Source organism: Halichoerus grypus, chromosome 8 (genome assembly GCF_964656455.1).
Source record: "Halichoerus grypus chromosome 8, mHalGry1.hap1.1, whole genome shotgun sequence".
In the NCBI taxonomy this organism is placed as follows: Eukaryota; Metazoa; Chordata; class Mammalia; order Carnivora; family Phocidae; genus Halichoerus; species Halichoerus grypus.
The window spans coordinates 35,002,783-35,025,587 of NC_135719.1; the positions used below are offsets into that span (position 1 = coordinate 35,002,783).

Below are 22,805 nucleotides of genomic sequence, written 5' to 3' on the forward strand. Positions count from 1 at the left end.
TGGGGTCTTTTCTGGTTCCATACAAATTTTAGGATTATTTGTTCCATTTCTGTGAACAAAGTTGATAGTATTTTGATGGGGATTGCATTGAATGTGTAGACTGCTCTAGGTAGCATAGACATTTTCACAATATTTGTTCTTCCAATCCATCAGCATGGAACATTTTTCCATTTCTTTGTGTCTTCCTCAATTTCTTTCATAAGTATTCTATTGTTTTTTGAGTACAGATCCTTTGCCTCTTTGGTTAGATTTATTCCTAGGTATCTTATGGTTTTGGGTGCAATTGTGAATGGGAGCGACTCCTTAATTTCTCTTTCTTCTGTCTTGTTGTTGGTGTATAGGAATGCCACTGATTTCTGTGCATTGATTTTATATCCTGCCACTTTACTGAATTCCTGTATGAGTTCTAGCAGTTTTGGGGTGGAGTCTTTTGGGTTTTCCACATAAAGTATCATATCATCTGCAGACAGTGAGAGTTTGACTCCTTCGTTGCTGATTCGGATGCCTTTTATTTCTTTTTGTTGTCTGATTGCTGTGGCTAGGACTTCTTTTTTTTTTTTTTTTTTTTTATTTATTTATTTGAGAGAGAGAATGAGATACAGAGAGCATGAGAGGGGGGAGGGTCAGAAGGAGAAGCAGACTCCCCGCTGAGCAGGGAGCCCAATGCGGGACTCGATCCCGGGACTCCAGGATCATGACCCGAGCCGAAGGCAGTCGCTTAACCAACTGAGCCACCCAGGCGCCTGCTGTGGCTAGGACTTCTAATACTACGTTGAATAGCAGTGGTGATAGTGGACATCCCTGCCGTGTTCCTGACCTTAGGGGGAAAGCTCTGTTTTTCCCCATTGAGAATGATATTCACTGTGGGTTTTTCATAGATGGCTTTTATGATATTGAGGTATGTACCCTCTATCCCTACACTGTGAAGAGTTTTAATCAAGAAAGGATGTTGTATGTTGTCAAATGCTTTTTCTGCATCTATTGAGAGGATCATATGGTTCTTGTCCTTTTATTAATGTACTGTATCACAGTGATTGATATGCGGATGTTGAACCAACCTTGCAGCCCAGGGATAAATCCCACTTGGTCGTGGTGAATAATCCTTTCAATGTACTGTTGGATCCTATTGGCTAGTATTTTGGTGAGAATTTTTGCATCCATGTTCATCAGGGATATTGGTCTCTAATTCTCCTTTTTGGTGGGGTCTTCGTCTGGTTTGGGGATCAAGGTAATGCTGGCCTCATAAAATGAGTTTGGAAGTTTTCCTTCCATTTCTATTTTTTGGAACAGTTTCAGAAGAATAGGTATTAATTCTTCTTGAACTGTTTGGCAGAATTCCGCTGGGAAGACTTCTGGCCCTGGGCTCTTGTTTGTTGAGAGATTTTTGATTACTGCTTCAATTTCCTTACTGGTTATGGGTCTGTTTAGGTTTTTTATTTCTTCCTGGTTCAGTTCTGGTAGTTTATATGTCTCTAGGAACGCATCCATTTCTTCCAGAGTGTCTCATCTGCTGGCATATAGCTGCTCATAATATGTTCTTATAATTGTTTGTATTTCTTTGGGATTGGTTGTGATCTCTCCTCTTTCATTCATGATTTTATTTATTTGGGTCATTTCTCTTTTCTTTTTGATAATTCTGGCCAGGGGTTTATCGATCTTATTAATTCTTTCAAAGAACCAGCTCCTAGTTTCGTCGATCTGTTCTAGTGTTCTTTTGGTTTCTATTTCATTGATTTCTGCTCTGATCTTTATTATTTCTCTTCTCCTGCTGGGTTTAGGCTTTATTTGCTGTTTTCCCTCCAGCTCCTTTAGGTGTAGGGTTAGGTTGTGTATTTGAGACCTTTCTTGTTTCTTGAGAAAGGCTTGTATTGCTATATACTTTCCTCTCAGGACGACTTTGCTGTATCCCAAAGATTTTGAACAGTTGTGTTTTCATTTTCATTTGTTTCCATGAATTTTTTTAATTCTTTAATTTCCTGGTTGACCCATTCATTCTTTAGTAGGATGCTCTTTAGCCTCCATGTATTTGAGTTCTTTCTGACTTTCCTCTTGTGATTGAGTTCCAGTTTCAAAGCATTGTGGTCTGAAAATAGGCAGGGAATGATCCCAACCTTCTGGTAGTGGGTGAGACCTGATTTATGACCCAGGATGTGATCTATTCTGGAGAATGTTCCATGGGCACTAGAGAAGAATGTGTATTCTATAGCTTTGGGATGGAATGTTTTGAATATATCTGTGAAGTCCATCTGGTCCAGTGTGTCATTTAAAGTCTATTTCCTTGTTGATCTTTGCTTAGATGATCTGTCCATTTCAGTGAGGGGGGTGTTAAAGTCCCCTACTATTCTGTATTATTGTCAATGTATTTCTTTGATTTTGTTATTAAATGGCTTATCTAATTGGCTGCTCCCATGTTAGGGGCATAAATATTTACAATTGTTAGATCTTCTTGCTGGATAGACCCTTTCAGTATGATATAGTGTCCTTCCTCATCTCTTATTACAGTCTTTGGTTTAAAATCTAATTTGTCTGATATAAGGATTGCCACCCCAGCTTTCTTTTGATGTCCATTAGCATGGAAAATGGTTTTCCACCCCGTAACTTTCAATCTGGGGGTGTCTTTGGGTCTAAAATGAGTCTCTTGCAGACAGCATATCAATGGGCCTTGTTTTTTTATCCAATCTGATACCCTGTGTCTTTTGATTGGGGCATTTAGCCCATTTACATTCAGGGTAACTACTGGAAGATACGAATTTAGTGCCATTGTATTGCCTGTAAGGTGACTGTAACTGTGTCTGTGTTCCTTTCTGGTCTATGTTGCTTTTAGGCTCTCTTTGCTTAGAGGACCCCTTTCAATATTTCTTGTAAGGCTGGTTTCGTGTTTGCAAATTCTTTAGTTTCTGTTTGTCCTGGAAGCTTTTTATCTCTCCTTCTATTTTCAATGACAGCCTAGCTGGATAAAGTATTCTTGGCTGCATATTTTTCTCATTTAGTACCCTGAGAACATTTAAATATTGATAAACATTTCAGATGGTCCCCTAGAATCATACAGTCCCACGTGCACTCCTTTATTTTTCTTCAATTACTGGTGAGGCTAGATATCTATTTCTATTTTTTACTACATTTTTGGGAAATATCTGCCCATTACATCTGTCTTCTTTTTACTATAGAGTGCTATCTTTTTCTTATGAAACTATAAGAGTGCTTTAAATATTAACAATACTAGCCTTTAATAATACTCTTAACTTGTTGCAAATCCAGCCACCCTCAGCCTGGACACTTGTCTCACCTTACTAGACAGCAGGTGTTCTGTGACCTTTGCCTGCTTGCCTGTGGTTTCTGGATATCAACTCTCTTGCTCCTTCTCACCTTACCCCTCCTTTTGTGGCATCACCACTGGACAAGATATCCCGGCCCCTCTGCCATAGATGAGCCTCTGAGCCTATTCCACACACTTTCCTTGTTTGATATTTTTAAACCTTTAACTCTGCTGACAATCTCACTTATTTTAGGGCCAGGAATGAGGCCAGGCCTAGCCTGACACCCAACACATGGCCAGAGGGCTGTCCCAACACTACGTTCCTTTTCAGAAAGGTGCTAATGGAAGAAAACAATAACATTTCACACATGGCATGATACATTTAAATCATTGCCACTCACCTGATTTAAACTAAACTTGAAAATATGCTTCATTATAAATTTAAAAAGTCACAACACAAACACAAAAGAGCCTACCTTTGATCCATGCAAATACTGGGGTTGTGCATTAGGCTGTTTATCTCTTTGAAATTCTTGAGAAAATGGTAATACTGTCCGAACAAATCTAAACAAAAAAGGATAAAAAGAAAAAAGAAAACAAATTTAATGGTAGTTCTTTAAAATTCAGAACTTTTCCATTACCCATCAGTTACATCTTCCTTCCAGTTAACTGATGTAATCATCACATAGAAAAATTCTAAGAAATCAAATACCATGAGATATAAATGCTCCCAAGTATAATACATGTATCCAGAGTTCATCAACAGAGTGAGAACACTGGGTCCTTCCACCATGTAAGCAATCTCCAAACTCTGGGAGACAGTCTGGTTTATTGGCACCAGGACCATTTCATGACTAATTCAGTCCTTTGACAAGTGGTAACAACCAAGCACTCAGGCCTTGCTGGGCCTCTGGCCACAGCAGTGACCTTATGCACAGGAGTGGGAAGGCAGATACAGGCAGTCATGTCCAGTTACTCACATCACTAGTTACAAGCTAATGGGAAGAATGAGCAACCTGAGTGCTTATAGCCACACTCATAGAGCCACAAGACTGGCTTGATAATGGATTAGGAGACACTGAAAATCAAATGCTTGGCTTTTTTAAAGCAAACATGTCAAACTTGGCTAATACTTTCAAATCAGAAGCGTTCATCTAAACATATGAAACTTTTAAAAAAGATTTTATTTATTCATTTTACAGAGACAGAGCACAAGCAGGGAGGAGGGCAGAAGGAGAGGGAGAAGCAGGCTCCCTGCTGAGCCAGGAGCCCGATGTGGGGCTCGATCCCAGAACTGTGGAATCATGACCTAAGCGGAAGGCAGACGCTAAACCGACTGAGCCACCCAGGTGCCCCTAAAATATAAAACTTTTATAAAGAAGCATCATTAAGAAAACTATATGGATTTTCTAATTATTAAATTCGAAGAACTTGGGGCGCCTGGGTGGCTCAGTCGTTAAGCGTCTGCCTTCAGCTCAGGTCATGATCCCAGGGTCCTGGGATCGAGCCCCACATCGGGCTCCCTGCTCCGCGGGCAGCCTGCTTCTCCCTCTCCCACTCCCCCTGCTTGTGTTCCCTCTCTCGGTGTCTCTCCCTGTCAAATAAATAAAATCTTTAAAAAATAAATAAATAAATAAATTCGAAGAACTTGACTGACACATATTACACTTTAATAAATAAGAAGGGATGTAATTGGGAAAATACCACCAGTGCATGAAATGAACATGCACATCTGAGGGGAGGTCAGTGGCCCGTAGCATCAAATGTCTGGATTTTGTTGTTATCCTTTAAAGTGCTGAGTTATTTTGGGCGGGCTGTTAAACTGCTTTCAAGTCAGCTGGAACCTTTCATAATTAGGGAGGCACAGCAGTCAGCACCTGAGGGCTAGTACTAAGGCAGGTCCTCTGGCAATTCTATCGAATGTGTGGGTATTCAAGTGAGCTTTCCCATTCTTGCTGGCAGGGCCTCCAACGGCTCCGAGCTCTGTGCCAGCTCTGGGAATTATTTGGCTCACAGCTCCCTTTGTCTATCCTTACGGAGTTCCACCCGATGCACACACAGTTTAATATTCAAGCAAAACTAAAGGGCCCCTAAGTTGGTCTCAGGAGCTATTTCACGATGTAGCTCCCTCTTCCATACTGCAAATCTGCCCTGCCAATTCCAACTGTGTCAGCTTCCTCGGTTTCCACCAAACAAGACTTCCAGGCTGTACTTGCGATGCCCCCCCTCCGCACTGAGGCCCAGAAAGTGCTTCCAGGCAGACAGCAGGGAAGTCAAAGGGCTCACCTCCCCGGTGTCCTTTCCCTTGTGGAAACATTATGTCTGAAAACAGTGCTTTCATAAATGTTGTCTAATTGTTACTCCATTATCCCAAACAACTTTTAAATACCATATATATATACATGTACACATATATTCTCAATGTAAAGACAAAAACAGTGGAAACAAATATTGAATTCCAGTTAGTAGGCTTGTGTTTCATGGTAGGAAGGATTAGTAATTTTGAAACTATTTTCTGCATTTTCTAGAACTGAGTGAGTAAATATACGAAAAATAATGAAACAGGATTCTCAGTGTAGAAGGGAGTTACAAAAATGGAAAGGGAGGGAGAAAATAAGAATAAGACCCCCCAGTGCTGAACTGGAACCGAAGATACCAGTATGAATTCATGGACAGAAAATGTAGACAACTACAGAGAAGCCGTGCATACACAAGCTTTATGGGTTTGTATCCCCAGAAAGATAATTTGAAGTCTTAATTACCAGTACCTCAGAACGTGATCCTATTCAGAAACAGGGCCACTGCAGATGTAATTAGTTAAGATGAGGTCATACTGAACTAGAGCGGGCCCTTAATGAGTCAATATGACTCATGTCCTTCTAAGAGGAGAGACACTCATGTCTAAAGAGGAGAGGCAGAGATTGGAACGATACAGCTGCACACTAAGGAAGGCCAAGAATCGCTGGCCACCACCAGAAGCTGGGAAGAGGCAAGAGAAGATTCTACCCAGAGGCTTAGAGGAACCAGCACAGCCCTGCTGACAACCTGATTTTGGACATCTAGCCTCCAGAACTGTGAGAAAAGAAATTTTTGTTGTTTGAAGCCCCATGGTTAGTGATAATTTGTTAGAGGAACCTAATACAGTACACAGTCAGGTACTTCTTAGCTCTGAACATCAAAAGGGTCTAGAAACAATGACCTCCCAGTAACAATGAGCTATCTAACACCCAGACTTACTTTTTAAATATTAAGCCCAGTTCTAAAATATTCTCCAGTAAAAGGAATCCTGTGGAAATGACAAGTTGCAAGGATAGAGCCCGAGAAGTACAAGATGAACCTGGAACTTCCTGAGGTGCAGGAAGTGCTTCAAAATGATGGGGATAGCCAAGAGGACACAGAAATCAGGTAGAAGGGGCTCCCGCCGGCCAAAATGGAGCCACCTTGAGCCACAAAACCCAAATTATGACAGTAACAGATTTTAATGCTGAGTCAGAATCCCCGAGTCCTTACTTATACTAAACAAATAAATAAATGTTAACCCATGCAACAGAAGGCCAACTACTATGCATCCATGGAATGATGAAGTCTGAGAATCATCACTGTTCAGCCACCATAACGCTAACTGCTAACAGTAGAGAAACCTGGTAGCCACCATCCTAACAAAGGGGCAGAAGTTAACATCACCAGTGCCGGGACAAAGTAGTGCCCTTTGCTTCATGTACGCTGCACCGAGGACGCACTGCTCCCGCGTGGCCTTCCTCCCTCTGAGGCTTAACTCTGACCCCAGTTGTTGGCCTGTTTCCAGAGCTACTGCATTTTCATACAATGATTAGCTGTATAGGTTAAATTTAAGTCACAGGCCACCCTAAACCACTTCCCAGAGCCACCAGGCAAAATCCCGAATCAAAAATAAGCGGCAAAATCAGTAGATATGCCAAGCAACAAATGAAGTTCTGGTTTCCCTCAAGCAGCTCTTAGAAAACCCTCAAGTATGGAATTAAAATTCTGGGTGGCACAGTTTTGTCTGTCTTCTCAGGGTTCCAGGTCAGTTCTCCAGGAGCCTTGGTAGGCAGAACAGCCTCCTGCAACACAGGTGGGGCCCACTCCCAGCCTCCGTGGGCTGTGTGCTCACTCTGCAAACAGGGATGTTCACAGCACCTCCTGGGCCAATGGGAGAAATATGCCACAACAGACGAAGGCGCCCAGTGCTGTCCCTTCTGCTTGCTGTCATTTGCATTCGACACTGTCTTGTGTGTTCTCAGGAAATTGGGGCTAAGGTACCATTTGGCAGCTCTCCTCAGTTATATATTGGATGCCTCAATGTTCCTCATATAGACAGTTCCACCAGGGTCCTATAAAAGGCACATGCCTGAAGGTTTTCTACCCTTCGGCAGGTCACTGGGTTACACAGCACCAACGTCCTGACCTGAGCCCTGCCAACTTCGTCTTTGACAACCAGACTCCTGCCGCCTGCAGGCCAGGCAGCCCTGGATGGTGGGGTGTTCTCTGTCATCAGCCCCAAACAGGGAACCCACATGGGCCCCCTTGGCTAGCATGGACTCAGAATCTGGTCCATTTCCCTAACTCCATACTCCTCACCCAACATTTGTTTGGATGTCTGAAGTCTTTCAGAAAACACAGCAATTCAACACAAGAGTTTATGGCAAATGCTGACATTTCATCATCATGTAATGCTGACCCTCCTCTGTAGCTCACGTCACTTCTGAGGGGTTGGCCCACCAAACCATCACCAAGACCAGGGCACGTGGGTGCTACATGGACTCCAGAGTTCCTCTACACACAAGTGCCGCAGGCATAAAGGAGGCTCCAGGAACACCTTTAATTATTCCTTTTGCAAGATCTCTGGGAAATCCCTTAAAGGGCGACAAAATGCTAGATAATTAAAAAAATTATAATGTAAAATAGTACAAAAAAAAAAAAAAATCACAACTCCCTGTGTTGCCCGATTCCGACCTCACCGTAACACCTTTTTTCAGCCCACTGATAGCGGGGTTCTGTTGTACGTCACCTTCGGAGACCCCAGACAAGGAAAAAACGATTTAAGGAAAGGTAACAAATTAATTCCAAAGGTTCCAAATGGACCAACCAAAACAACTCTTTGGTCCTGCAAGCATCAGCCATGACTTTTCTTCAGAGGCAGAAAAGCATATTTATACCCTAACACAGAATGACCCTTCTTGTTCTATATCACTTGGAATAAGAATATGCATATAACACTATTCCTAATAACACCCATTTTGGCAAAATAAAAAAATATATATGTATATCTGACTGGATGGCAAAAACTGCAGAAGAAAGACCCATTTTTTGATGAGACAAATCTCTAGGGACTTAATTATTTTCCTCCTCATATCTGTATATATGATTTCTAGTTCTTCTATAATTATGATGCATTATTATAATAAGTAAAAAAATATTTTTTCAGTTAATTCAAACTCTGTAACAACTTGAAAGATATCTACTTCAGGAAACTGGGCATCTTAAAAGAATTAAACAGGGATGAACAGTCTGTAAAGTCTGGTTCTGGTGGACTGTGCCCAGCCAGGCCCAGAAGCCCCTTCACCGGAGGAGGTTGACCGGGGCTCCTCCACCCGTGGCTCTGGAAGCCATGGCCACGTCTCCACCACTGCTGGGACAGGCGTCAGCCACTCGGGGCCAGTCTGATGGCATAGCCCCATGCACCTGGGAACAGGCCTGCCTCCCCACAAGGAAATCTAACCTTGGGGTCCTGAACAGATAATGGCAACAGCAAGCCTGTCAGACTACAGGAGGGCCTCCCTTCTGTCCTCAGTTCTAGAGTTCATCACCCCCTTGAGACACAAAACTCTGGGCCTGAAAGTCAGTAACAATTCAGCCAATACACAATGGGATGCTCAGATCCAGCGGGAAAGCCAAAGACAATGATTTTTAAAAAGTGCTCATAACACACACAAGCACACACACACGTACACACACATCCCTGGCATGTGCTCACGGGGAGCAGGAGCTGAGCTAAGGGCACATGGGACAAACCTCAGACAGGTGGCTGCCCAGGGCACAGAAGCCAAGGCAGGCCTGTCCCAGGATTTGGGCCATACCATGAGGCTGAACCACATGGAACTGCTGCTGTCAACCATGCCACTCAGCCAACTGGCCACTCTGTGCTGTTCAACATAGTAGCAAAGGGTAGGTGGGTGAGAGGGTGGCTAACTGACGGATCTTTATACACCCCAACATCCCAGAATGGATGAAAAGTAGAGTCAGTGACTACATCCCAACATCAGGCAGACTTACAACTGTGTATGTGGTACAGACCCTGCAGCTGGTGTCCACATGCACCATGAGATCAAGCTCTGAGCTACAAGCAAGTGCCTCAGACAGGAACCCCAGCCTGCTGTGCAGTTTCCACATGCAAAGCTGTAAGACATGCCCAGGGGCTGGTCTAGGGCTACACTTGCAAAAAGAGGAGACCGGGAAGGCCTGAATACCTGGACATGAGAAATGATAGGGAACAGGGGAGGAGTCAGCAACCTAGTGGACAATGTGGAGACCCTGAGATCATCCCATTCAAGAATCCTTTGGCAAGGGCATCCAGAACCATCCATGAGGTGGCACGCTCACCGGTTGGTGGAGCCATTGTAGCAGTAGTTGGGCAGGAAGTCATAGTTGAGTTCCCAGAAGACATGGAGGGTGATTCTCCCATAGGGCGCTGACACATTGTGGTTGGCCTCCCGGAACATGGCATCAAAGCTGTCCAGTGTCAGGTACTTGCTTAGCAGCTTATGGGTCATGCGGTTGATTTCCAAAAGGCCATCCAACTCCTACAGGACCACAAAGACAGGGGTGTGAGGACAGAAATGGGCCCAGCACAGTGGCCTTGATTCCCCACATGGGCAGTGCCCTGGTTGGGGGCAGGGCAGAGTGGGCAGAAGACAGCAGGACACAGAGGTGAGGCTGGTGTGCTAGGCCAAGAATACCCACAGTAGGGGTCTAGGAGGCCACAGGAGCTTGCTTCTTACACCTAAATTCATTATGTCCTCTCCACTGCCTTTGAAATAGCCCTCCTTACTGTGGTCACCCCCACAGGGCCATCATTCTTTCTCCACTGAGGTCACCTCCGCATTGACCTCCCACTGGCCTCCAACCACCCACAGGGCCCAGCCCACCCCACCCTTGCTGGAGCACTGGGTCCTCAGGCATCAGCCTGAGTCAGCCTAACGTGCCTGGAATTATTCAAAAGCACAGCTATGTAGCAGTCAGCAGATGGCCTTCCAAGCTTTCAGAGTTTGCTCATAAAGATGCCTAGGTCTGTGCTATCTACTGCAGCATCCAGTGGCCACATAAGGCAATGAGAATGTGGCTGGTCCAAACTGAGGTGCACTGTGCATGTGAGTTACACACCAGATTTAAAAAATCAAGTATGAAGACAAAGAATGTAAGATATCCATGTCAATAATACAATTCTGTGGAAGAATATGAGGAGCACTGCTCATCCTATGTGGAGATGCTCAAACCTGAGTTGTTCATGCCCACCACTCACTGAGGCTTCTCTTGTTCTACCCAAAGCTGCATCTCTAGGAATGAACAATCTTCCCTGAGTTCTTACATCTTCACTACCATTTGTCTGCAGACTTCACTCTTGGAAGATCTATTTGGCTTGGCACAAAATCCTTAATTCATACTTCCTTTCCTTGGCTTCTGGCATGAATTGCTATGGGCAAAGCTCTGAGGACAAATTTTCTTTCTCTGATCACTCTGCTCAGATATCCAGAGGATTTTTTCTTTTCCTTTAAAGTCTAATACATTTACTGCAATATTCCTTGGTATTGGCCACTTTGGGTCAGTTTTCCCAGGCACACACCATAGGCTTTTAATATATATTTTATAGCATGTCTTAATTTTTTTAATATATAAATTCTTTTCATTTAAATTTTAGGTGGTTGGGGCACCTGGGTGGCTCAGTCGTTAAGCATCTGCCTTCAGCTCAGGTCATGATCCCAGGGTCCTGGGATCGAGCCCTGCATCGGGCTGTCTGATCGGCGGGAAGCCCACTTCTCCCTCTCCCACTCCTCCTGCTTGTGTTCCCTCTCTCACCATCTTTCTCTCTGTCAAATAAATAAATAAAATCTTTAAAAAAAAAATTTTTTTTAAATAAATAAATAAATAAATTTTAGGTGGTTAACATATGGCGCAATATTGGCTTCTGGAGCAGAATTCAGTGATTCATCACCTACATACAACACCCAGTACTCATCCTAACAAGTACCCTCCTTAACGCCCATCACCCATCTAGCCCATCCCCCACCCATGTCCCTCCATCAACCCTCAGTTTGTTCTCTATTGTTGAGTCTCTCATGGTTTGTTTCCGTCTCTCCTTTTTTTCTTTTCCCCCTTCCTATATGTTCATCTATTTTCTGCCTTAAATTCCACATATGAGTGAGATCATATGGCATTTGTGTTTCTCTGACTTATTTCACTTAGTATAATATACTATAGCTCCATCCACATCACTGCAAATGACAAGATTTCATATTTTTTTGATGGCTGAGTAATATTCCATTGTGAATTCAGACCACATCTTCTTTATCCATTCATCAGTCAATGGACATTTGGGCTCTCTCCGTAGTTTGACTATTGTTCATAAAAGCATGTCTTAAATTCTATCAATGTTTTCTTGAAATACAACTTTTAATATTTGTTCCACCCTGTTGCTTTGGTTTTTCTCTATGATATTTGTATGTTCCCTACGTTTTTCTCTATGATATGTATGTTCGCTCTATGTTTGTTAGATCTTCATTGTCTATCTTCTGTATCATTTTCTTTCAAATACTTTTTCTGTGTTCTTTTTGATTTTTAAAATTTTCCTTCTTTTATTCTCTTGCCATAGTTAGGTGTAACTTATTCAAGGTTAGGAGTACTTCTTTGAAGCCAATTTAGAATTGTGACTACTAAGAGCAGACACTAAAAAAACGATAGGATAGACCATGCTTGATCAGTGCATACCTTTTGATTCCTATGCAAAAACTGAACCTACTACTGGTTCAATTTATCAGTAAGGACAAAATTAAAATTAGCTCCAATCCTTGTAATCAGTTTTCCACAAATCTGCTGAACCTGACAAAAGGTTCTTACACTTACAACTATTGATGTCAGGTCTTCACTTTCAAATCGTCCAATAGCCAGTTCCAGAGACTTATACATGGCTGCTGAGACACGCTGAGTAATCAGGCGATTAAGGTCTATGGATCTGCCTAGGAGCTGGAAGATGGAGAAAGGAAAAAAGAATGAACAATAAAAAACAAACAAGGGCGCCTGGGTGGCTCAGTCGGTTAAGCGTCTGCCTTCGGCTCAGGTCATGATCCCAGAGTCCTGGGATTGAGTCTCATGTTGGGCTCCCTGCTCAGTGGGGAGTCTGCTTCTCTGCCCCTCCCCTGGCTCGTGTTCTTTCTCTCTCTCTCAAATAAATAAAATCTTAAAAAAAAAAAAAATTTTATATATATACATATATATATATATATATATATATAGAGAGAGAGAGAGAGAGAGAGAGAATATATATATTCTCCCAGAATCCAATTCCAAAAGATGAGGCAAACAAATAATATACAAAATGTAAACATTTTAGATCAAATAATATATATAGGTGTCATGATCAAATACCCTACTTTCCTGGAGCGGAAATTTCTACAAGTCAAAACCATAAAGGACTTTTGTATTATCATCCTTTGCATTGAACTTATACTTATGTCATGGACAGAAACCCCAAGTTTCACCAAACACCCTGGAGAATCTGGGTTTGTCACTGAGGATGCCCCTCATAAAGCTGTTCAGGACCATCTGCCACCACGGAGCAGGCTGTGCATGCCTAACCTCCACAGTGTTACAACAATGAGTAAGAGAAAATTATTCCCTATTTCAGTCCTAACAATATATGTGTCCCTCAATATCATTTCAGTAACAAAAATATGGACAAAATCCTGGTGGAAATGTCTCAAAATATGAATGGTGATTATCTGAGAATTAAATGGAATTTTCCTTATAGTTTTCTGTATTTTCCTAATTTATGACATATATATAGTTTGTAAGGAAACAAAAAATAAGCACTGTACTTTTTATTCTTTGTGCTGGCCAAGAAAAAGCTCCTCTTTAACACTCAGCTGACAAATGTTTCTCACCTTCATTCTTTTAAAAAGTTCTAACTTTTGGGCTCTTGGAGAGGACCCAAGCCCTCTGGGGCCATGCCTTCCCCTGGGAGCCAGAGCAGGGTGGGGTGCAGAGTGCTGCAAGTCCTCCCTTGGGTTTCAGGGTATCCAAAAGAAATTGTTTTTAAAATATCAACACTTCGGGGCGCCTGGGTGGCTCAGTTGTTAAGCGTCTGCCTTTGGCTCAGGTCATGATCCCAGGGTCCTGGGATCGAGCCCCGCATTGGGCTCCCTGCTCCGCAGGAAGCCTGCTTCTCCCTCTCCACTCCCCCTGCTTGTGTTCCCTCTCTCGTTGTCTCTCTCTCTGATGAATAAATAAATAAAATCTTTAAAAAAAAAATTTCAACACTTTATAAGGATGTGGCCACAGTCACAGAACATAGTGACACCTATTAAAACCCAGTGAACTCTAAGAAAACCTCACCATTCCAATGCCAGCTCCCTGCCTCACCATGCCCTGGAGAGGTCTGACTCACCTGCACATGCCTCTGCTTAAGCAGTGTCTCATAGCGGTTAGATGGCGGGAGATGAATCGTTGCCCCCTGATTCTTGCATTCTGATCGTAAACGTTTATCAAGAAGCAAACTAGTATGGAAGAAGAGAAGACATTTCTCATATTCTGTGAATTTTAATGGAAATGTGAGATCAAGTTAACCAAGATTTCATGTCCCAATCATAAACCATATACTCACCTTCCTGCCATAACTTTATAATATGCAAATATCTGGTCTGCCAGCTTATAAACAAATTGGTCAAAGCATAGATTCACCTGAAGAAAAAGAAAGCATATATTAGATTTTTATTTCCTAAAGATCAAATAAGACAACTAAAAAAAAAAAAAAACACTTTTGATCCACCAAATTCCATTTCTAGGTATTTAACCAAAAAAACTGAAAATACTAACTTGAAAAGACATATGCATCCCCATGTTTACTGCAGCATTATTTACAAGAGCCAAGACATGGAAGCAACCTAAGCGTCCACTGATGGATAAACATATACAGAACTGTGACACACACACACGAATATCATTCAGTCATAAAAAAGGAAATCCTGCCATTTGCAACTACATGGATGGACCCTGAGGGCATTATGCTCACTGAAATAAGTCAGACAAAGACAAATACTGTACAATCTCACTTATATGTGGAATCTTAAAAACAACAACAACAACAAAACAAATGCATAGAGAACAGACTGGTGGTTCCAGAGGCAGGGGTAGGTAGGGATGGGCAAAATGGGTGAAAGTGGTCAAAAGGTTCAAACTTCCAGTTATAAAATGAATACGTTCTGGGAATATAAAGTCAAAAGAAAATCTTTTGTTAAGGCAACTAACAAAGGCTCTCTTATTAGAAAAGAGAAACAAGAAACAACCTCATTGTCCAAAAACAACAGATTAAATATATCCTGGTGTGGCCAGGAGTGACTACTACACAGCCACTGAAAATTCTATCAGAACCTCTCTTACTGATGGAGAAAAATGCTCCCTGTCTCTTAAAGGCAAAGGAATATGAAAAAGTCTCTCTTCAACATGTGTTCCCAGTGGTTAATATGCACTGCATTTGGGTTCTGCTCCTGCCACGGGGCTGTGTATCCCAGGGGCTGCATGTGGCCTCCCCTGGAACATGGCCGGCTGCTCTGGCCACTGAGGTCGGGCAGGAGACATAGGATGGATACAGCCTTGTGACTCCACCCCCAAAACTGTATCTTCCCTTGCAAATGGGGTTAGCCTCCCCACCCAGAACTCTGATAAGGACACTATGTGCTCAAAGGGGAACCACCCCAGGACCTGCAGGTCTCTGCCACATGCCTACCCTACACGGCCCAGGAGCCTATGATACCTCCCTGAAGAAGCACTTTCTAGTGTCTCTGTGAGGAGGCAGAGAAGGACATCTAGATGCACAATGCAATTTGTTGAGGTTAAATGCTCTTAAATCTTAAGCTACAAAATAAGATTTATCTCCTTAGTTGCATGTACACAGATTTAATAGTTCCACTTGTAGGAATCTGTCCTCAAAAAATAATCAAACGCAGCTAAAAAATTAGGTGCAAGGAAGTTCATCAAAGCATCACTTCCAATACGCAAAAATAAAAAGCTAAAACGAAAGAAATAAAATAGGGGTTAAATTGTGTTCATAACAGAAGACAGGTGAGGATACAGAGGTGCTTATGACATGCAGTCAAATCTTCATGTTGTAAGACCCCAATCATCACATGTGTAGATGCAGATAGAAGCGTTCACTCCAAAATGTTTATTTCAAAACTTCATTCTATTGTTTAAACCTCCTTGTATTATAAAGAAAATTTGCTTCCTCTAATACTCAGAGAAAAAGGAAATTAAAGTTTGTTAAAGGTGCCTAGGCCCTCACCTCTGCCTCAATTTCATCGTAGAGAAACTGCTTGTTGAACCTGGTGAGGGCATAGTGTGCGCTGTCATTGTACAGGTCCAGGGAGTACAGGACGTACCTGCAGAGGGGGCAAATGGTCAGCCCAGCCTTCCCCACAGGGCTTCTTGGCTCTCACATCCCACACTCCAGGCGAAATTTAACATTCATTGTTTTGTTTTGTTTTTTAAGATTTTATTTATTTATTTGACAGAGAGAGACACAGCGAGAGAGGGAACACAAGCAGGGGGAGTGGGAGAGGGAGAAGCAGGCTTCCTGCCGAGCAGGGAGCCCGAGGTGGGGCTGGATCCCAGGACCCTGAGATCATGACCCGAGCCGAAGGCAGATGCCCAACGACTGAGCCACCCAGGCGCCCCTTAACATTCATTGTTGACCTCTCACATGAGGAAAAACAATCTCTTACTTCAGACACAAAATGGGGTTCCTGCCGAGGGCCCTAATGGACCAAGCCAGACGATCCCACAGATGGGACACACTTACTAAGGCCATGCCCAGGGCCCTGGGCGGGTCCACAAGGGCTTCCTGTAACAGCATCTTCTCACTTATTTATGTTTCAAAGTTTTCCACCACAGAATACAGTATTTTTTATAACCACAAAACAAGTTATTTTCTTATTTCTAAGAATGAACTGTCGGACTTAATAAGAAAAACATATGAAGATCCTGGGTCCCACAGCTGACCACGACCATGTCCAGCATGGCCAAAAGCCCCTCTCCCCTAGCCCCGTATTTGGACAAAAGGCAGCAGCCAGCAGTCTCCTCCAGTGGTAAGGTCCCTCTGAGGTACAAGGCCTCTTCCACCTCACAGCAGGAAGGCTGTGTAAGCCGTGGGGCCAAGCTCAATTCCAAAGACACAACACAGAGGCGTGCTAAGGCCTCTGCATTAGATGTCCATGCTCCTCATCCCCTCTCTGGTGCTGCAGAACAGAGGTTACGGCCACTCCAGAGAAAGTGGAAGGCCATCCTCCTGACCACCACACAAGAACTGATGTGCACAGGCAAAGACAAGGTGCGATACATTTGCTCTGTGTGCCAAAGAACCTGCTGGGTCAGTCCCCAGTCTGTTCACAAGACATACCCCTTTCCTATTACTTCACCTGCAGGAACCTCCTATTTTGAAAGTCTCCCACCCCCTAGCCTGGCCTTGAGCTCTGACCTCAAAAGAAAGCTATTCAATTAATACTTCCTCTCCCAAATTCACCTGGTTCAGAGGCTGTGCCACGAGAGGCTAGGCCACCTCTCCTTTTGCTGACCCTAGCTGAGCCCCCACGGCCTCACTAGTACCTGACACGGTGGGACTTAGTGACTTCTGCTGCCTGAGTTCCTGATTTTAGTCTAAAGCCAAGAAACCCGTTACTTGTATTAATCTCTGAAGTCTTACCCCAAGTATGACAACTTCAAATGAAATGCTGAAAACAGCCCAACCCCTCCTCCATCTCCCAGCTCCCAAATGCCACCAAGGACCCTGGTCATCACAAAGAGCTGAGACACGGCCACAGGGTACTCACTCCATCATTGACGCCTCCTTGGTCTCCAGGATGTGGTCCGTCAGGATCCAGGGCATGGACATCTCGATAGGGAACTGGATCCTCCTGCCCATTGTCAGTTCCAGAAAGAACTCTCGGAACCACAACTGTGAAAGGTCACAGCACTGCTGGAGTGTTTCTTGAAGGATTCAAATGATATCATGTTAATCTTCTGTAAGCAGAAAAACTCAGCAGGACAATCTAGGACAAGGAGAGGCATATGCGAGGTGCCGGCTCCTTCAATCTCAGCCCGAGCCATGCGGGAGTGGACGTGAGCGGGGGGTGGGGGGGTGGGGGTGACACGGCACCTCACACTAGAGATGAGACATCCACGACGTGGCTGCAAGCAAAGCCACCCTAGACCGTGCAAGTTCTCTCTCACAAAAAGAGCAGAGTCAGCATCTTTCCCTGCTGGCCTGGCACAGACACCACCACCCGCCAATGGAACCTTGTCAATGCTGTGAGCTTCTCTGAGGGATTGGGAGGGGGAAAAAAATGTCCTTTTTAAAAGGAAAAATAAAAACCATGTTATTTTATTTTACTCAGGATAAAGATACAGCATTACATGCATATTCAGTACAAGTTTATCTAATGTAAAATAGAAACAAATGAAAAAAAAATGTGTCCATCATTTGACAAGTGGAAAACAAAAGCCTTGCTATTTACTCCAAACCGGCAGCACCTGCAGCCAAGATAGAGGTTTCCTGCTCTGAGCAAGCTGCTGCAGCACCAGAGTAAACATGGACTCCACAATGACAAGGGTATCCACCCAGCACCCTGGTCAAGGTGACTGCCACCTTCCACACGTCACTGCTCGTGGGGGCTGTTTCTGATACTTATCACTATCTTGTTCTCAAGCCACGTGACAGATTACATTCGTCTGTGTTTCTGACCTCATATGGGTTACAAAGATTGCATTCAAGTCATAGAGCCAGCCAGCCACAGGCCCACGGCCCTCATCCTAAGGGCCACGGCACATGGAGGGGGCCCCTGGCTGGCCGTGCATTTAAAGCGACAGGTGAGGGAATATCACGAAGGTTACAACACAGGCCACCGTCTGGGTGTGTGAGGGGACCACAGCAGGGGATGGTCAGCAGAAGCATTCTAGACAGTGTTAGCAGTGTTAGAACATGCTGGGCCAGACACTGGTCCGCAGTATCTCTTACCACTGAAATTTATCAAGTGAGTGTAGAAGAATGACTCTCGATGAAATTTTTCTATGTCCAATATGGTGGGGCCCTCAAGGCTACTTCTCAAGGTTTTCTTGGAACCACTTTTGTCTGCAATGAGGGACTCTAGCATGGTTCTCACCATGTAAAGCTGCATTATCCAAGGAAACATTTGTGGGGGAGAAAATATACATGGTACATTAGTTACACCAAACTCAGATAAACCACAAGAGGAAGACTACTCCGCTATGCCCTGACCAGAGCCAGGCTGGAGCGGTAAGCCTAGCACTACACCAGCTCCTCAAAGTGGGTCTGGGCACCCATCTAAGTAGCCAAGTTGGTGCTGCTTGGGAGAAAGAATCTGTTACGGAGCAGTTCACCTCCGTGCCATAAACATCAACAAGAAAAACAAATGATGTCTTACCACCAAAGGTTAAAAGAGGCGGATAGGTGTAGGACTGCCTCAGAAACGCGTTTACCACATGCAAGAGTCTTTCCATGCCCAAAGACTTGAGCTGCCTCAGCAGCTCAGCAGAGCTCAAGGACTCCGCCATGGTGCGCACCAGGTAGAGCTAGACACGGACAGATGTGGGGGGAGAGGTGGGAGAGAGCCGTTAGTCACAGGACACACACATCATGGGGTGGGGAGACACACATGGGAATGGAGGGTGGGGAGGGTACATGCACATTGGACAGACCCAGGACAAGTGTCCTCCTTAAGTGGGCCAAATGCCTTCCTCCCAGATATTTGAGAGGTTTCATAGAGAGCCAACAATGTGCTTTGCTGGTAGTTCTCTAAAACACTGGCAGAAGAGATTATAAAAAGCCCCCAAGAGAAGAACAATGAGTAAACAATACTAAGTCCCAAAATGGGAAGAGAAAAGCAGAAGGACATATTAAACCAGGTACGAGAGTCAGAAGAAAGCTGCTTTTGGGGGGCAGAGGGTTGAGCATGCCAGGAGAGAAAACAGCAGTGGTGGCTTAAGACCAGGGACACAAAAAAGCTACATTCTTAAATTTCTAAAAGTTTTATCTTCAGAAACGATCATTTTCAGTCCCAACATAAAAAGTATAACCATACATTTAAACACCCACCAGGAAACACAGCGTAAATACGGACACATAGACTTTCACCCACATTTTTGCAATGGAGTCGATGCAGTCAAATTAAATTCTGCATGCAAATGACCAAATCCGAGCATCACAAGGATGTCTTGGCAAAATGCTCCAGATTCACTTGGGCAGGAAACAGAGGAGCAGAAAAGGCACAGGCAATATTTGATCATCTTGAGCAGACAGTGGTTATGTCATTTTACTCCTGGCCTTGCTTACCAACCCTCAGCTCAGGGTTAGCCCACTCAAGGGAACAGGTGGAGCAGGGGAGCAGGGAGGATGAGAACCTGAGTGCTGGAGGGTCCTACAGCACGCCGGGGTACTTTGATGTCGAAGCCGCTCTTGGGGTCCTTCTCGCCCCGCAGGGCTGGGTCATTGAAGGGCTCATGCCCAGTCTCCCAGTCGCACACGGTCTTCCTGATGGCCTGCAGGACACTGAACAGCCCCACCAAGTCATCAGTGAGGCACAGAGTGCTGACACCCTCAGGACTTTTAAAAATCACAGCATCGCCTCACCTAACACATACCTCTCAGGACAGCCAACTCTCACACGTGATTTCCTTTGGGGGCAGTGGAGGACGTGGTAATGGACCAGTTGAAAGCGAAATTTTGAATAGATCATTTTCTGGGGGACATTACTAGCTCCAGAAGATCTGACTTAGCTGCAGTTTGCATCAATTAACCTGAAGTGATGTTTTATTTCCTGAACACTGAGTCATGCAAAAGGCGGAAGGGGACAGACCACAAATATCCACCCAGGGAGCTGAAACTCAACCTCCCTTGGCTGATTTCCTGATTTCTAACAGGAACATGTCACCAACACAACTGTAGGGACTGGGCCTATGTCTCAGACACATTTGGAACATGTTCCCATCCCCAACAGGGCTCCACCATATGGAGACTCCCCTCCCCCACCACAGGCAACCACTTGGTAGATATACCCATGTGCCTATCCTATTACCTCACGGGGAAAGTTCTGGCTAAAACCTGAGTTACTCTTAGACTATACTTCACATTGCCCATGTGGTGAGCCTCCCATTATAGCAAACGTGAGCAAAATGGGAAGACTCACAGTATCACATTTTATTAATGCTAAAAGTGAAACCAAGCCAGGTGTCAAACACATCAATTTATAATTTATAAGCAAAAAAATGAAATCAATATACTTGTGAGCCCCAGTAAACTTCATTTTACATAGATGTCTCTGAAAGACAACTTTAAAAGGCTAAATATTAAGAGAAAACTGCTCAAGATTGCTACAGGATCTCTGCAATATCTGTGTTAGTCTCTGACCAATTTGTAGGACAAGCCAAAAGGAACAGAAGCAAAAATACTGAAGACGACGCACTTTGAGATGGGAAATGTGATGCTGGGCTTCCTGTCCCCCCAAGCCTGGTGATCAGAATCATCAAAAAGATTTTGAGACACTCTCCTGCCCCAAGATAAACACACCCTTATCTCTGCGTCCCCACTGCTCAGACATTCTGTAGTCGATTTATTATACGTTGGTCAGGTGAGTAATTGGACCCATCGCATTATATTTAGAGGAAATTCACCAGAAGGGCATCTGGAGGTTGAAGATAAATGCACTGAGCATATTTATGAAAATCTAACTATACAGTTGTTCAAACCTAAGCTAATTCTACAACTTCGGACTCTGAGCTCACAGGGAGGTATTACACTGAGGCTGACCTCTGGATGACGTTCTTCTTCTTCTTGATGGCCTGCCTGAGTGGCTCCCGGAGAGTAACCTGGGAAAAGTCCTGCAGTGCAGCATAGACGGTGTGCCGGATGGCATGGTTGAACACACTCTCCATCCTGCCCATCAGCACCTGCAGACCTTTGATCATGGCGATCACCTGCAGGGGGACACACGACTTTCAGTGTGGTGGACAGTGACAGGAGATGGCTCCTTCTTAGGTGACACCAAGTTGCACCTGGAAGCTGCCTCTTTCTAGTGCACAGCACCTCTCCCTGGCCTCCCATGTTTCTGCTCTAAAGCTGCTGCCCTGTAGTTCTTCCCAAGAGCAGTGAGCTCAGCTCTAATTCAGCAGCTGTGCCTGTGCCTGGGTCTGACTCCATTAGACCATGAGCGCCTTGAGGACAGGGATGGATTTGCTTGGCTTGGCATGAGCTAACAGGGGTGTTTGGTAACTCACTCAGAATACTCCCAAATGCATAAGGGCATACCCCCTGTGAAGGACTTTAAAGGATAAAGAATAAAACAGATTCATGAAAGCAAATATGTTATTAGCTGGAAAAGAAAAAAGAAGTTATAGCCCAAATCCCATCTGTTAAACACTAACAGCATGCTGAATTAATATGCATGAGAAGGTCTGGAAGGAAATACACTAAAATGCTTAAAGTTCATGTCTGTGACAGCATCACAGACACTATAATGCCCTCAAGGCACACTCGTGTGTTCTATTTGTCTGCTTTAGGGATTGGTTGGATGGTTCTCTAATGAGGGGAAGAAAAAGGAAATTTCTATGAAAAAAAAAGCAAATGCCCCGATTCAAATTCAAACCGAACGGAATTCAAATTCAAATCAACCTGAATGAAAATGAAAATACTATACATTCAAATTTATGGGATGTAGGAAAAGTTACGCTAAAAAGTAAATTTGGAGCTTTAGAGGCATATATCAGGAAACAAAAAGTCTGACAATAATAATCTAACATTCATCATAAATCTGTAAAAAGAATAGGAAAATACACGCCCCCCCAAACTAGAGGGAAATAAATACTGACAAGTAAAAATTAACAAAACAGAAAACAAGCAAATCATAGAAGGTGATCAACAAAGATAAAGCTGCTTAAAAAAATAAGTAAATAAATAACAGAATTGACAACTTTCCCGCAGGACTAATCAAGAAAAACACAGACAAGGCACGAACTACGAGCATTAAGAATGAAAAGGGGGGGCATTATCACACAGTTTACAGATATTAAGAGATTACGTGACTGTATCAGCATAGGACAAACATACAGATCAATGGAATAGAAACAGAGTTCAGAAATAAATCTTCACATTTACAGTCAATTGATTTTCAACAAGTGTGTGAAAACAATTCAACAGGGAAATATTATCTTTTCAACAAACAGTATCCACATGCAAAACAATGAAATTGGTCTC

At 43.7% G+C, this 22,805-nt stretch overlaps 1 protein-coding gene across 7 annotated transcripts in view; it reads right to left on the bottom strand.

Annotated features, from left to right (window-relative positions):
• Positions 1–22,805, bottom strand: part of CYFIP1 (cytoplasmic FMR1 interacting protein 1) — a 127,273-nt gene that overhangs the window by 34,150 nt on the left and 70,318 nt on the right. For all 7 annotated transcript variants that reach the window (XR_013450355.1, XM_078079016.1, XM_078079018.1 and 4 more), the window contains 10 exons: positions 21,363–21,529; positions 19,958–20,105; positions 18,555–18,708; positions 17,371–17,527; positions 15,828–15,924; positions 14,151–14,227; positions 13,935–14,043; positions 12,395–12,514; positions 9,878–10,077; positions 3,733–3,820 (listed from right to left, as the gene is read on the bottom strand). Coding sequence is in view for 6 of the 7 variants with exons in the window: in XM_078079016.1 (XP_077935142.1) it covers positions 3,733–3,820; positions 9,878–10,077; positions 12,395–12,514; positions 13,935–14,043; positions 14,151–14,227; positions 15,828–15,924; positions 17,371–17,527; positions 18,555–18,708; positions 19,958–20,105; positions 21,363–21,529 (1,317 nt within the window). In the remaining variant the exon portion in view is untranslated. The remainder of the gene's footprint in view (positions 1–3,732; positions 3,821–9,877; positions 10,078–12,394; positions 12,515–13,934; positions 14,044–14,150; positions 14,228–15,827; positions 15,925–17,370; positions 17,528–18,554; positions 18,709–19,957; positions 20,106–21,362; positions 21,530–22,805) is intronic.